General features: G+C 40.3%; 1 protein-coding gene across 1 annotated transcript; it reads right to left on the bottom strand.

Annotated features, from left to right (window-relative positions):
* Nucleotides 1-218: 218 nt before the first annotated feature.
* Nucleotides 219-15,615, bottom strand: LOC146476702 (DNA topoisomerase 2-binding protein 1-A-like). Its single transcript, XM_085114180.1, has 14 exons — nt 13,985-15,615; nt 13,612-13,899; nt 12,430-12,674; nt 12,111-12,294; nt 9,473-10,173; nt 8,889-9,050; nt 7,046-7,243; nt 6,585-6,857; nt 5,734-5,877; nt 4,946-5,170; nt 3,384-3,775; nt 2,412-2,607; nt 1,756-1,939; nt 219-1,381 (listed from the first exon to the last, which is right to left on the bottom strand). The coding sequence occupies exons 1-14, from the start codon at nt 15,378-15,380 to the stop codon at nt 1,140-1,142; spliced, it is 4,830 nt and encodes a 1,609-aa protein (XP_084970306.1). The 5' UTR covers nt 15,381-15,615; the 3' UTR covers nt 219-1,139.
* Between the last annotated feature and the right edge of the window lie 61 nt (nt 15,616-15,676).

Below are 15,676 nucleotides of genomic sequence, written 5' to 3'. Positions count from 1 at the left end.
AAAAAAAAAATCGGTAACACGTTTTGCTTCTTCGCCACAAGTCTTGATTGTACAAAAAGTAATGACCGAGTAAACGTGGAACTGACAAAATCGCGTGCTGTGTTTCACAACAGGAGCAACAGAGAGGAGCGGGGAGGGGGGTATTTTCCATACGTATCACACTAAATGTAGAAGGACGACTATGAATCATAGAAAAAATAACTCAAGAATGAACACAGTTTTTCTTGAAACTGATAGTTTTTAATACACGTTTAGGAGAGGAAGTAGTGATAAAAAACGTTCTATATAACCAAGGTAAAAATTAAACAACTATATATATTGCTGCGGCATATTCCTGCCTACCTTTACAAACGATGATGGAAGATCTCTCATAACATTTTCAGTAGGTAAAACAATTCGAGAACGTGTAACATTTGATAGAGGATAAATTTGTAAATTGTGGTTTACAACGAGCCATCTAATACTAGTTTAATAAAACTTCACAATAAGATGACGCTATATACAATTATACGGAAGAAACCCAAATCATATAAATATTTGTGGCGAAAACCACAAAATTCATGTCGTTTTCCTCAGAGAATCTTTCGAAGGATATGAAAGAGTAGATTCGCTCCAAGTCTCTCGTTTCTCACCTGTTGGATCTAGAATCAAACTTGCGACTGCTGACTACCTCGTTCCATAGGCACGCGCGTCTTTTTCGCGCACCCACGCTACGCACCATCACAGGAAAGTACTGCTCGACATCTTTCATTGAATGGTCGCATGTTCAGTAGTGTAGCAGCTCTCGTAAGCTTGCAATTGTTTTAATTGTGTAGCAGTTGCTATTGTTTTTAGGGTTGGGGGTATTGTTCTGTTGTTTGTTCTATTGTTTTCTAGAAGCGTTACAAGCCAATCACGTGAGACCTTACGAGAACTGCTACATCGCACACGTTAGGCTTTCATCAACAGTCTTGAAAGTTAGACTATATTGTACAGCGTGTTATAATAAAGCAGCACCACAGCAAGCAAAGCTCAAAAGCTTTTGACTGATTTAAGAGTTTCATAGACAGAGTTTAACGGTGGGAGTGAGCGTGCTTATTACGAACGCTTGGTGCAGTTATTCCGGTCCAAAACAGTTTTTAAAAACTCAAATATTTTCACTAAACACGTGGTCGTTTATCGCAGCCCGAAATGTCATCATCACCCTTTCGTTTTCTCGACTGAGAGGAAACTGGTTTGTCTGGTTCAGCCAGTGATGCCAGGTCTGGAAGTAAGTACTTCTGTGGGGGAGGGGGTGGATCCTGCATCAAGTACTCAGCGATGTAATCCGGTTTTAAGCACCAGACGTTATCCTTCTGCAGTTGGCTCAAGTCTGTCGCTTCCACTTTCGTTTTGGATAAATCTAGACAAAAACAAGGGGTTAACACTTTGCCACAACACTCAGTTTCTCATTTATGGGGGTTATTATGTTTTCAAGGGATGCTTTATTTCATCACTACTTGATTCCCCAGACTTTTGTCTTTTTTGCTAATTACCTGCTTAGAGAAAACCTTTGCGGAAACGTCAAGTAACTTTGCCATTCTCAAAAATATATATTTTCAGACGCTACTTTTCGATGGCTTGGAGAATGTGAAACTTCCTTCAAGTTAAAAATGCCATTTTTTCTTTTTCGCGAAGACAATATCTTTTTCTATTTCCGAAATACAGCGAGAAACACATAAAAAAATTATGTCGCGCCAATTCGTGTAATAATGTACTCGGGATCTAAATACTTACCAAGAAATGCGTGAGTAAATTCGTGGGTATTTTTAAAAGGTGGCCTGCTTCCCGAAACTTTAGCTCCTCCGGCTTCTAACAAACGTTTAAATCCTGGCTGACGCGACTTGTCAACGCACAGGAGCACCACCCAGCCACTGAATGCACCACAGGAAAACGTTCCTGGACCACTTACTGAGGATGTCTAAGAGAAGCAACAAAATATACGGTCCCTAAGTCATAAAATCTTACTACTGTAGCAACACGGTTGGGATAATGAGCACACTAAGGATTATACACTACTACAACGGCAACGCCAAGGAAACCAGCAACCACATAGAGAGGTCCTGTTATTTAAAATTCTTTGCAATCATTCCTGTACACCTACAGTTTATTTCATTTAAATGTCTTTTACATCACGACATGCCTGCAGTTACATGTAGCAAAGTAATAGCTTATCTCGCGGATGATGTCTGAGAAATGTCTTAATTTCCATCTTGTACCATTTCCATAACGTGGCCGAAGTATCCAGGAGCTAAATTCCTACAAACGTTACACTTCAGAGAAAAAATGACTTAACTGTTGTGTTCTCTTTGTCCGTGAATCTGGCTCCCAATATCTTAGTGCAGAGTGGTAACTAAGCAAACTTAACAACAAGCGTTTACATTTTCACTCACCGCTCTTTCTTGAATAAGTCTGAGTCTCCATCGTTGAGCAGCAGCAGCCAGCTTATTGAACGGTTCCCCTGGGACTTCCTTGCCCCATTCATGCAAGGCTTCATCCACGAAGAAGCCGGCCTCCCGACTGGCTTCCAAATATGACTTGTGGAGCACCCACTTCCCAGCAGCCACTGCGGCCAGGTACTTTTCATTCCTAAGTAGACCAAAGGTACAAATGACAAAAGGAAAGGTTTAAGAAAGAAGCGAACCAGGTTTACAATAAATTTGACGTGTATAGCGCATAATTCTATGATGAGATGATCAAATGCGCTTGACAGCATGGAGGCACTCTCCAGATGGAATTGGAATTTGCAATTGTTGGTTTTGAGGAGAGCAGAAAGCCGGAGTACCCCGAGAAAAGCCTCTCGGAGCAAGGACGTACATATGACGCTGAGACCGGGAATTGAAACCGGGCCACATTGTTAGGAGGCGAGTGCTCTCACCACTGCGCCATCCCTACTTCCCTTACTGTTGAGACCTTGTAGTAAATTGTTTTTATAGCTTCCATCCACTTTCCTTTAGCAAATTTAATTCTTGGTTAGAAAACTTAACTAGGATTGCAAGGGACGTAGAACCTTCTTCCTCGTACCCTGGCTGCAAAAACATTTCCCAAGCAACGCCCTCCATTAATCCCCAAATTCACCACTCCGTCTCGCTTTGTTTTCCATGCAAAAGCAAGTGATGCAAAAGCTGAGAGATTGCCAGCGATCACGAACTGAAGAAACTAGACAGTGCAAATGTCTGTAGTGTATTCAATTGCGCGTCACTAAATTGATGCATCTTGCGTTTCTACATGATCGTTAGTAATCACTGATTACGTTTCCAGCGATCAAAAATCGTTGGCGATCACATGGAAACAAGGCTTAGAAAAATTTTGATGGCCAACGGAAAACACAGAGAGCGGACATCCTTTGTCTAAAATTGACCCACCTATTTGGTTTACCAACTACCACGTGCGTGCACTCGGGATTAAAGTAAACTGTGTCAAACACTTGGCCTCCGAGCTGCTCAATAAGCGCTGAGTAATCAATCTTCTCTTGAGGCGTCATTACCGACAGCTGAAACTTGGGCGTGGTCAGAGCACGTGTTGGCGTTTGATTAAGCGCTGTTCCATCCAGCAAATTCACAGGCTGTGGTTTGAGAGTGTCCCTGATCTGAAGGCCAAGGGGTGGGGCAGCTGGTGTGGAGCTGGAGATGGGAGAAGGAGGTTCAGATCGGATGGTCGTGCTCAGGTGTCTCTCGTGGCGCTCAATTGTGGTGTTGTCATGCAAAACTGTGGTTCCTGTTATTAGAGAATCCTTCGAGTTTGTTGTTTGCCCATTCTGAAAGACACATAGCAAAGACAGCATGAACTGAATTGGAATCAGGTCCAATCAACAAGAAATTGTTTCCCTAAAAGACTTATGTACAGAAGACAAGGAGGTTGGTTTCTATAGAAACTGTGGTGCTGCGTCGGTAGGGAATGGAAACGAATATTTGGTTTTATTATATACACAGGAAGTGTTTTACTGGAGAATACACCACTCGTAAAACTCATACGAAATTACATCCGGGACCCGAGTGGCGTATTTTCCACACCCTCACTAGCGAGGATATTGATGACGTCATTTCCCCCTTTTCACGGTTGTTTGTGCAAGCAGTCGGTGGAAAATGGTAAGCGGTAGATTTGTGTGTATAATAAAAAGAAAATTACACGGTGGCTTGAATATATGAATTTTATTTTCTCGTGTTAAAAACAATATTTTACGAACGAGCGCATAATTCATATCTTCGCGCCGCGGTGTAATATCTTTTCCAGTTGATAAGGTAATTTGGCCTCTGTAAAGAGATTCGGCCACTCATGTTTCAAGCCCTAGCTCTTCGAAGCTGAGAGCACATCAATGTTTGGAAGATAGGTATGCTAGAGACCCATGTGTCTTTTTTCCTCTAGGATCAGGTACGAGTCCTTACAGCTACCAAGGTGAAAGAAGAGAAACCCTTCCCAAAGCCTAGACTAGTGAGTTTACAAAACAAAACGGCTCAAGTACGCGGGCGGCAAATTGTTCTTGACATGTGTAACTAGCGTAAACAGTTGAATGTATAGAAGTGCTGATTGTAACTTGGGGTGCCTTTCATCTGTCAGAACTGGCCGGACAGACCGATCAGTTCATAAAAGGAATGTACCAATTTTAAAGATAAGTTTTATCCCAGTCCTTTGAATTTCTTCAAAATAGCGCGTACCATTTTCAGAGTGATTTTTTTTCAAAATTTTGTTACACGATCCCTTCAAAATGACGCATTCCATTTACAGACTGGCCGGTCTGGGTGGCCAGTTCTAGCAAATGGAAAGCACTCCAGTTGGTTTCCTCTCGTTATTTTCATGTCGTAAACGACCATACTTGTGAAATGTTCAAAATACGTTGCTTTTCAAGTGTCACGTCGATGACACAGCGATCTTTTGTCATCCTCTTTCCCCGCCGTCCAGTTGCATACTCTCACTTACGACTACCCACCGCGTGTGTAGTGTTATTGCGTCTGTCCTCTTCCTCCTCTTCAGTGTTGCAGTCTGGACTAGGACTGGCGCCCCTCTTGAGCTGTGCCATGATCTTTTCCCGCTCCATCCGTCCCGCAGGATCATCATATGTTATCGTATCACTTTGTGAGTGCTCGCTGTCGTCTGTTGCTGGCAAACGGGATTTGGCCCGCGACGAAGAATTGTTTCCTCCACCCTCAGTAACCTTCACATAAGATAGCAACAAGAATTAAGGATACTTAATTTAATTTTCCAAAGCATTGGAAAAAAACGGAAAACATGAAGGCAATCGTCGACATCTTTAAGTTAAATGTTCACATGCTGGATTTCATTCAGACTCAAAATAGTGTTAAAACCACCTTGAAGAGCATTACCACTGTTTCGTAACGCTTTGATTTGAATGGCCACAGCTAAGGATTTCATCCACAAAATCACAATTTATGTACCATCTTGTACAGCAAAATAAACAGCACCACAGGAAAGTACTTCTTTTCTAACATGCATAGCAGCTTTCATTTGAAAGGTCACACTTTAAGACTTCATTCACACAGACTCAAAAAAAGAACCATTTTATATAAGATACAGTGTCATAAACAGCACTACCTAAAAGCCAAGTACGCGCTACTACTAACAGTTTAGTTTTTCATGACAGACTCACAAGTAAGATCCATAAAATTATTTAATACATGGGCCAATTTTTGACTCAGCAGTGAAAACGTTCTTGATAATACTCCAAATTCTTTTTAACAGCTGAATACTCACACACACCTTAGTGCGTAATCGCAGTCTTGATGACGTTCGTCTCGTAGCCAATGACATATCAGCTGATGTTACACTCCCTGAGGCATTGTGGGATACACTGCTAGAATTGTTAGATGACGTGTTTCTGCGACTCCTTCGTCTTCCCTTTCCCTTGTAACAAAGGTGATAATAGATAAACATGTACATTCTCCTCACTGTTATTCCTATATACACCATAGGTACTCCTTTGTTCCTACCCAAGAGACATTTATTTTTAATGACGATTGCCTTTATTCTCCTGTATGTGATCCGGTAGTGATGCTCCAAGGGGAAATTAGAAGCTTGTCACTTTAAATTCAAGATGGCTGAAGCAGTTTTCTGTACATTCGTTAATTAATTATTTCAAAAGGCTTAACAAATATTTTGGTCTTCATACCTACAGTGCAGCCTACGAAAGCAGATGCTTTTTCAAGCTTTTGTTTCAAACACCACAAAAACAAAAGCTGGAAATGGAATCTGCTCTCGCACTACTTCATAACTAGTTCATTATTAATTTTTCTAACCGTTAGATCTCCAGATCAAATTGAAATTTGCTGATGTTGGTTTTTGAGGAGAGGGGAAAACTGGAGTACCCCGTCCCAGAGAAAAACCTCTTGAAGTAAGGACAACAACCAACAACAAACTCAAACAACATGACACAGAGTACGCAAATCGAACCCAGGCAAATCAAATTGGTGGGATGTGTCTACTCTCACTACTGTGCCATCCCTCCCCCCCCCCACCCCATCCTCCCTATCCTTCTTGTCAAAAAAGAGGTACTAGCCACCAACGTTCTAATATTAATCTCAAATGTATCTTGTTAGAGGTAATGTAAGTACCTTAGTAGCATCCATAATTGCTTCTAGCTGTCTCTTGAAGTCCTCTCTGGCTTCTAAGGACTCCAGCGTAGCAGCTCCCATTTGAGCCTCATGTGTTGGCACGTCTTCAGTGGGATCTTCTGCCATGTCCTGTTCACCCTCGCGCAGTGCATTACTCTGCTCTGCTGAAACACTGCTAGTTTTACTTGGCTGTTCTGCATTGTCTGTTTCACTCTTTTTTGATATGGTGGATTTCCCTTTCTTTTGAGGAGACATTTCTTTTTCCGGAGGTGCCTGCACGGTTAAATAATTTAACCGTTTCAACGGTTAAACAAAAATTAAAATTTTTGTTTTCAGCTTGTAAAGTACACGGTGCCCTTTTATCACAGATAAGTTTCACATAATTCCAGACTAGGCTTTACTGGTAGTAAAGTGAGTGAAATTTAAACACACACCACTTTAAATAACATTGCAGTACTCACCGCTTTGGAGGACCTTGTCAGCCTTCTGCCTGTTGTAACCACAGGAAGACTAAGTTTGGGATTGAAAGTGTGTGGGTACATGCTCTCATCAACTTTCTCATTCTTCTCTTGACAAGCATACAGCCAGTGGGGAGACACAACGTGAATGCCACGATCCTTTGCTTGGGTGTACTCCTTTGTTTTGTCATTGGCCGAGCCCTGAAAATATCAGTATAGCAATCACTATATGTTACTGGACAACTTCCTAACCCCCTACCAAAGGGACATTGCTAATGGCCACCTACCAGTGAATTCCACTGTCTGAAAGAGTCTTTATAAATAGCTGAAATCTCAACAGAACACAAATACCAGTGTTCCAGATAAGAGAGGGGGCTCAGGTCAAAAACCCAAGAAGCCTGGCTTCCTGGCCCAACAAAATGAATGGCAAACTTAAGAAAATTTAGAGAGAACCAGAGCTATTGAGCCCTCAAAATTCTTCATTGACTCTCTGATTTTGAAAGTTATCTGGAACACTGCAAATACATCCTCTATTTGAGGCTAATTTTAAAGGGGCACAGTCTAAATGAGCCAGCTGGGTTTATTAATGAGCCTACTGAGGTTTTTCTTAGCTACATCCCTGCTACCAACAACTCACTGACAGTTTGCCAATAAACTGTTGACACTTCTACCTAAATCCATATACACTTTAGTCTAAGATGAATTACAACTTGAAGCTACAATTTTGTAAGTACAGTGTACATTGCAGTTCAGTATTGGAGGAATCTAGGGTACAATGTAACTGGAGTTAGACCAAGAAACAACACATTTTGCAAGTTTATCAAGGGATGAAATTGGCTTGTATTGCAATATAATTTAACTGTGACAGAACATGAAGCGTTAGGCCTACAGCTGAAGCAATACTTTTGGTAAATTGTTGGCTTTGCTGCAGAACAAGATGCCAGTGCTTGTTTCTTCAAGGTGTGATTATGCTGATCTAGAAAAAGGGTGTACTTTGAAGTGAGATTACCTACAATCTGTATGCCAGATTACCTACAGCCTACAGCCAGTTGCTATACTGTCCTACAGCTTGTAAAAGGACAAGATAAAAAAATCCTTCTGTTAAGGGCCTAGTAACTGCAAAATTGCTTTTTTAACAAGAGAAATAAATGCCTTGGTGATTGTGCCCTTAAAAGATAGATTCTTTATGTTGTCGTCAATAGCCACAAACCTACAAACTAATCAACTGAACATAAAAAAAAATTGACAAAATAATAAAATAATGAGATATAATAATGTACCTATCAAAAAGTCAGGGTTGAAAACCCAAGCAGATGTATAAATTTGATCCATTTGCCTATCCTCTCTCTGGGAAGCTTAACGATAGAATTTATGGTCAAAGTGGATCCCCTGTTTTAATTGAGAGCAAATGAAATTCACCACAAATGAGATTTGACTTTGTTTGACTTTTTTTTTTGCCCCAGGGATGGAATTTGACAAAAATTCTTTAAAAAAGACCAATGCCCCACCTCTGCCCAGGTTCTGCCCTGGCCTTAACATTGTCAGTTGTGTCATAAGGGACCTTTATGTCTGAGTATGAGTGTGACTTTCAAATTTCAAACCAATTACATCCCCAGAGCTCTCACTCCCTCTTGTTGTTTACCAGCGGATAAGGAAACCCTAGAAACAAGATTGGTATGACAAGTGATTATCTAAAACATGCAAACTCAATTTGAAAAGTCACACTCATACTCAATCTCGTACTCGTAGTCAAATCAGAAGGTCCCTAATAATAATTAGTATTACCCAGTGATGGTGAACGTAATGGTTGCAGCTTGGATCAGCAACTAATTTCTCAATTTCTCACCTGGTGAATAAGATGCGTACAGGATTCATCATAAAGCCAGCGATAATCAGCACCAAGAGATGAAGCCAGTGTGAACAGCTCTGTCTGCTGCTGAGACAACTTTTTACTCACTGACAAAATAATACCAGTGAGGATTCCCTGTTTAGGAGACCCTGCCATTCCCTGCAAAAAATAGAGATGCAATTGTACAACTAACGAACTGACCTGGTTGTTTAAAGAGCAGATAACTTTATCCAGTGGATATATCTATCTGCTAAATATCTTTAGTTGCATCACATCTTATCTGCTAGAATGATAATGATTTATCCACTATATAAAGTTACCTGCTCACCAGGAATGTATAACACAGAGTGGTGACATCCAAACCTATCCTTACATTCTAGTTCCAGTTGATTATGATTTAAGCGATGAAAAAATTGTTATTCCCATTATCAAGGCTGTTACAATGGAACTGCAATTGCTGGAAAGTAAACTTATGCATGAAGTCCAATTTTAACTTAAATACACTGTACTGCTTTTTATCTTGATGAACCACCAAGTGAAACTTGACATTACCATGTCCCTGAAATAATTATACACTGTACCTCTACTTCTTGTTGTTCATCATCAGTTGTTCTGTGACCATCATCATGCCCATTTTCACCATCTTTTCTGGGTGGTGCAACGGTCCCAAATTTCTGAAGAGTATGCTTAATATTTTCTGCAAAAAAGTCATCCAAAGGAAAACTGTTCCTGCTTCCGCGACTCTTCCTGCTTCTGAAACTTGGACAGGCAGGAGATGCCAACTCCTCCATTACATCAGCCAAATCAAACGATGGTCTGAAAGGACGATTATACAGGGATGGCCTCTTCACTGGTCGCTTTTGCACACTTCCATTATCTCCAATGGGTTTGTTGAGATTAGCATCACTTGCACACTCTACTTTGTGTGAAGGTGCAGGCTGTACTGCAGATGACGCATCACTTATTTCCATAGCAACTTCCTCCTGCACAGATTTCACATCTTCTTCATTCATGCTTGTCTTAGCTTTACTAAGATTTTTTGACGGAGATGTCACATTTTTATCCTCAATATTTGCAATGTCTTCGCCAACTGGATAATCATCAATGTGAACCAAAGTGCCTCTGGCAGCACATGCAAACAGCCATTCTTGACTAACCACAGGAATGTTCCACTTCACGGCTGCCTTGTACTTGTTTCCATCAGGACTTTGGCAAAGAAGATGTGTGCTGGCCTGATAATTACGACTTGCTTTGCGAACAAAGTATTCTTGGCATGTGGCACCTGGTAACACAAAAACACATTTTATTGTCCACAGATGAAAAGATAACTGTTTCATGTACAGTGCAGCTCAGAAATAAGCTTATACGCATACGCGATCATTAGTATGTATGAGCTAGCCTATTGTTTCTTCTATTGTGAAAAGGTCATTGTTGATTTCAATGGGCATTTCAAAAAAGCTAAAAACTGGTGGTCAAGCTGCATGTCCATCGATCGTCTTGTGTTTATATCGACTGTTTGTTGTTGACCGCTGTCGAGCATCATATCGAGTGCATGAGTATAAAGTATTGCCCAAATCTCCTCATTAAATAAAAAATGTTGCCAAAATGATAAGCCTCGTGTTAAGAGGGAACCACTTGATATTTTTATTGTCTTTTCTAAAGCACTCGGTTTCTTGAGCTGCAATTCAGCTTACGCTTGCGGCGGCATAATTTTATAAACGTTCACTTGCCGAAAAATAACGCATAATGTTTGGCGCATAATGTTCACAAAATGTGATCGGCGCATCATAGAAACTTTGAAAAAAAATCCTGGCTTTGAAGAGAGAGCATTTCATCGTTTGAATCAGCGAATTCTGCCAAAAAGAACCGGAGATATCGTTTTTTTCAGTTCTCGCCGTGATGCTTCAAAGACAATAACATTTCACAATGGACTCAGGCCGGCGCGTGCTGAAAAACCAAAACTTTTCTTTCCAGAAAAATCAAATAAATGTTATCGACGCATCACAGAAACTTTGAAGGAAAATCTTGTCTATGAATGGAGAGAATTTCATTGTTTGAATCAGCGAATTCTTAACTTGTTGTCTTAGTCTACATTTTTTTTCCTTTCACGTGTTCGAAGCCAGACAAGAATGTTGAAATCATCGTTCGGAATCGACAATTATAGTTATCAGTCATTTTCGTTCCCAAAGACCTGGGAATTAACCAGGAATTAAAAAATATATATATTAAAGGCGCTTTGTTTATGTTGGAGGTATTTTGGAAAGAGCAATATTCGCATAGCAAAGAAAGATTATTGTTTTGATAATATATATGCAAATTTATCCTACCGCGCCGACCACCGTTTCAGTAAAAGAAAAATTAATCGGCTGGTTGTCAAATCATCGCTTGAAAAGCGAGCCAAGTTTATAAATACGACAGCCGCCGTTCTTGTTCAGTAACGACAAAGCGAACGGGAAGTTTGTTGTTAACGCTCCTCCAGCAAGTAATATTAATTCGATAAACTATCTTCCTTTTCTTGAAGAATTAGATTAACAAAAAAGAGCATGTCGGTAATAAGGTTTTTTATCGTTGGGTTTGCGAAGCAAGCAAGCTTCCAAATCGGACACCTTGTTTCAGTCATATTTATGTCATTCGCCGATTTTGTCGAAGCGCGGTTCTAAACAAGTTCTATTATAGTCCTGTCGTCATTCATATTATTCAAATTTCGTGCTGAGGGTTGTCGTTTTACTTTATCGTTTCTTTTGTTGTGCAAGACAATACCAGATAAAGCAAAGGTATGGTAATGAATAATAAAGGCAGGACATACGCGTATGACACTATACGCATACGCGTATGACGCGATATGCATACGCGTATGACGCGATACGCATACGCGTATTACTTGCGTATGGTACGCGTATGCGATGTTCGCTTATTTCTGAGCTGCACTGTACTAGGAGGTTAGTTTCTAAAGAAACTGTGGTGCTGCGTTGGTGGGGAGTAGAAACACATGTTTGGTTTATCAACAGCGTTGATAACCAAAGATAATTTGGCCACCATAAAGAGATTCAAGCACTTGAATCTCTTTACACACAAATTTCTTTGCGGTGGTCAATTTACCTTTAGTTGTCAACTCTGTTGATAAACCAAACATTATTTTGTTTCATGTGCTGTTGCATTTGTAGTTACAAGTGGTGAGGGTGGAAAATCAATAAAGGAAAAGATGGTGGCTTGACCAACCAAGAAGTTCAGCCAACTGGTACATGTGATCCCTCTCCATTCCTGTGTACTGGCTGATTGACAACACACATCCCTTCAATGGCTGTTGTCCCTTGGGGATAATAAATGGCTTGAAGAGAAAGCTGTCATCCAGCTCCAAGAGATGTCCACATTCTATGCTCTGTTCCAACCAACAAAATGTCACCTGCAACAGGAGAGGAAAACTAACCATGAGAATGCTGACACAGTTACTACAACTGCACCAATGTATTAAGTACATTGACTGGAGTGACTGGTATGTAGCACTGTTGAACGAAATACTTAAAATTGTATAACTTACTAGCTGCTTTGCTTGCAAATTGTCTTCAGGAACTGAATTCATGGGAAAGATAGCATAGTCTGCCATTTGCCTCTCACCAACACGCTTTCCTCCATTACTTTCTATCATTTGCCAAAGGTGGTCCAGGTGCTCATCAGCAAAACCAGCCACTGTGAAGTATCTGCCTGAAAGTAAGCCGCTATCTTGTTCAGGTTCGTTGTCTTCATCAAGAGTCGCATCAGGGTCAGCACTGGGCCCAGGAGGGTCTATGTGAATGGAAGCAAATAAAAGATCATGCGTGGTTGCACCATAAGACAGAATTTTCCACTGCACAATATATAGAGTGGTAAAACAGGTGTTTGAAACATAATATAATGGTGACATAATTCTTATCACATGATCATCATTTCAACATACACGCAAATAGCAACCTTGCAACCGGTAGTCGTTCAACTTGGAATGAACTTGTGATGTGTTCAGGCAAGGTCGTTCATGGACAAGAAATCATCCTTTTAGCAAGAGAAAGACCCACTGACTAAAAAGTATATTATATCATTATTAATTGTTTGTGAGGACACCAATTATTTAGGGTGAATATGACAGTGAGTTACAATTCAATTCTCTCCAATCCATTTACCAACTATGTGCACAACAGAATAATGTAATATTTAGGTCTATCTTTTCTAGCTGGTAGTCGACTAACATGGGCACCATCTGCAACTAAGATAGTGGTTTTGTCTATTGGCTGTGGTGAACAAATTTTGGTTTTTGGCCAGGGCCCTAAGACTGTTTGAAATTACAAAACTTGCTATCTCCATTCAAGTATATGGTAATGGTGATATAAAAGTTGTTTTTAGAGCATTTGACTATAAGCTTTGTATGTATTTTTTTTTGGAAAAAATGGAAATTGTAAAAAAAAAAACAACACTGCCATTCTTAACCCAAAGTGGATTTATAGATACTACACGTACCTAACTCAACCCATCTTCCTCAAAATTATAATAAGGCTGGTATTAAGATGATTTCAGTTTAGACTCCCTATAGCACAGAAGTTTAACTCAATTTTCCATAAACTCGCATAAATCTGCTTGAAATTTACATAAATTTGCAAGAGAAATGACAGATTGGTGTCTAGTTGCCAGCACATTAAACTTTTGGTTGGGTGATTGAATGATTAATTAAAACAATATGATACAACTTTACCTTGGACCTGTTCCCTGTCATCTGTCAGCTGAAAATACGGGACAGGTTTTTTGTTGTCATCATCCATACATGCATCTTGTGGCATATACTGCTGGAACACATCATCATCATCTTCAAAGAAGTCTTCCAAGTGATTGGTGTTCTTGGTTTCTTTCTTATTATCTGGTAATTTCTGAAACGGAGCTGGTGCATTTGTTGGTGGTTTTGAAGGCTTTATGGCAGGATCCTCATTTTCCTTACAGGATGGAGAAAGGTCCTGCTGCGGAACCAGATCAGAACAGAGATAATCTGCAAAAAAAGATTGAAACAGTTCAAGAACGTTTAACTACTGTAAGTTAACAACACAGGGGTAAGCAAGTAGACTGATGCTCACCTTCTTCGGGTAGCTTTCTACCTTCTCTTGCAGAATTCAAAATCCACAGAACACCGACAACAAACACTTGAAATTCACAGTTCCTTAACAATTCAAGGTCTGCTTCAACTTTGTCTCCTACAATGACATGAGATACAATCTCGTTTATCTGGTTAAACCTGGTCCCTCCCCCACAGTTTATGATCTTTCTTAGTTTCTCCAGTTTATCTCCACTGAAACCACTCAAATAAATCTTGCAGCCATCCAGGAACATATTTCCCGGCTGGATTCGCACATCAAAGTCTGAACCTTCAGCGTCACCGAGGTGAGTTTCTCCCAGCCTGGACACATTATCAAACCTTTTTGATTGATTCGAAAGTGATTTTTTACTCCCAGAACTACTCATGAGATCTTTATTGCCGTGTTTCTGTGCACTCTTCAAAGCTGCTTGTGCAGCTTTGTTTGCAATCTTCTTTTCGGAACTGCTTTTAGAAGAAGCACCACCACCACTTTTGACAAGGTTGCTCGATACTCGCCTTCCAGCCTGAGAACTGTTGTTTTCATTGTCAGGTAACATGTAAAAGTCTGACTCATCAACACAGAAACCAGACTGAATTGAATCAAAAAACCACTGTGTGGAAACACAGTGGAGATTCCACCTCTTTGCATATTCATACTTCTCTCCTTTAGGTGTATCAACAAGAAGATGAGTACAAGTGTTCATATTCAACTCCCCTGAGTATGTTCCACCATGAAGCGTAACAAGCCGTTTTATTTCTTTTCTTTTCTCAGCCTCAATGCCTGTCACACAAAGCGTAATACCTTTAAATATTGGGCATTTGTATTCCATGAACTCTTCATCCGTTGCACATATATGCCTGTCATGACACAGGTCCCAGCAAGTGTACACCCACTCAGGTAATAAAATTGGTTGATTAAGACTACATGCGACTCTGTATTTCTTTGAGCCTACTTCACCAGCCACCAAATGAGTCACTGAACTCGTTAAGTCCTTCAGAACAGTACCTCCCATCAACTGGATCAGTTCGGAGAGTCTATCTCTCTCCTGTCTGGGAACACTTGTACAAGTTATGGCCAGACCTCGCATAGCCACAGAGTATACAGGGTACTGGACATTTGGTAACGAAGTCTTTGTTTGCAAACATGATAAAACGCATTGTGGTCCAACGATTCTGCAACTGTTTTCTTTCAAGAAATCGAAGGTCTCCCCTTCAAAACGCTCCAACACAAACACGGATCTTTGTGGGTCCAAATTCAGATTTTTCAACTCGTTCGCAGAAATCCACTCACTATCAAGTTCGTATTTCTTGCAAGCTTCCGATGCCCGCAAAAGATTTTTCTCCTTCGATTTATCGATGCTAATAAACCTTAGCACTTTTTCTTGCTCGTTTTCCATTTCCTGAGTAACCCGGCGCGATTTGAAATTGACGAAATGTCAGCAATCTCCATCCGCCATATTGGATTCTGCCAAATCGATACAAGTCGGGTTATTACGGCCTAGAGATCATCAAATCAGCCCCACTTTGTGGTGCTACTCTTTTCTCTGACAAATCATGACTAGTAGCACGGTTTTTAAGTAAAATTCAACTTGTAAATCATAAAAATACGAAGAAACACAGCGTAAAAATCGATCTGATTTTTTTGGCGGGAAAATGCTGAACATGCGCAGCAATACATTCGAAAGTGTTATTA

Source organism: Pavona decussata, unplaced genomic scaffold (genome assembly GCF_977016875.1).
Source record: "Pavona decussata unplaced genomic scaffold, jaPavDecu1.1 SCAFFOLD_73, whole genome shotgun sequence".
In the NCBI taxonomy this organism is placed as follows: Eukaryota; Metazoa; Cnidaria; class Anthozoa; order Scleractinia; family Agariciidae; genus Pavona; species Pavona decussata.
Note: the sequence above shows the minus strand (reverse complement) of the source record. Positions and strands in the feature narration are given on the sequence as shown.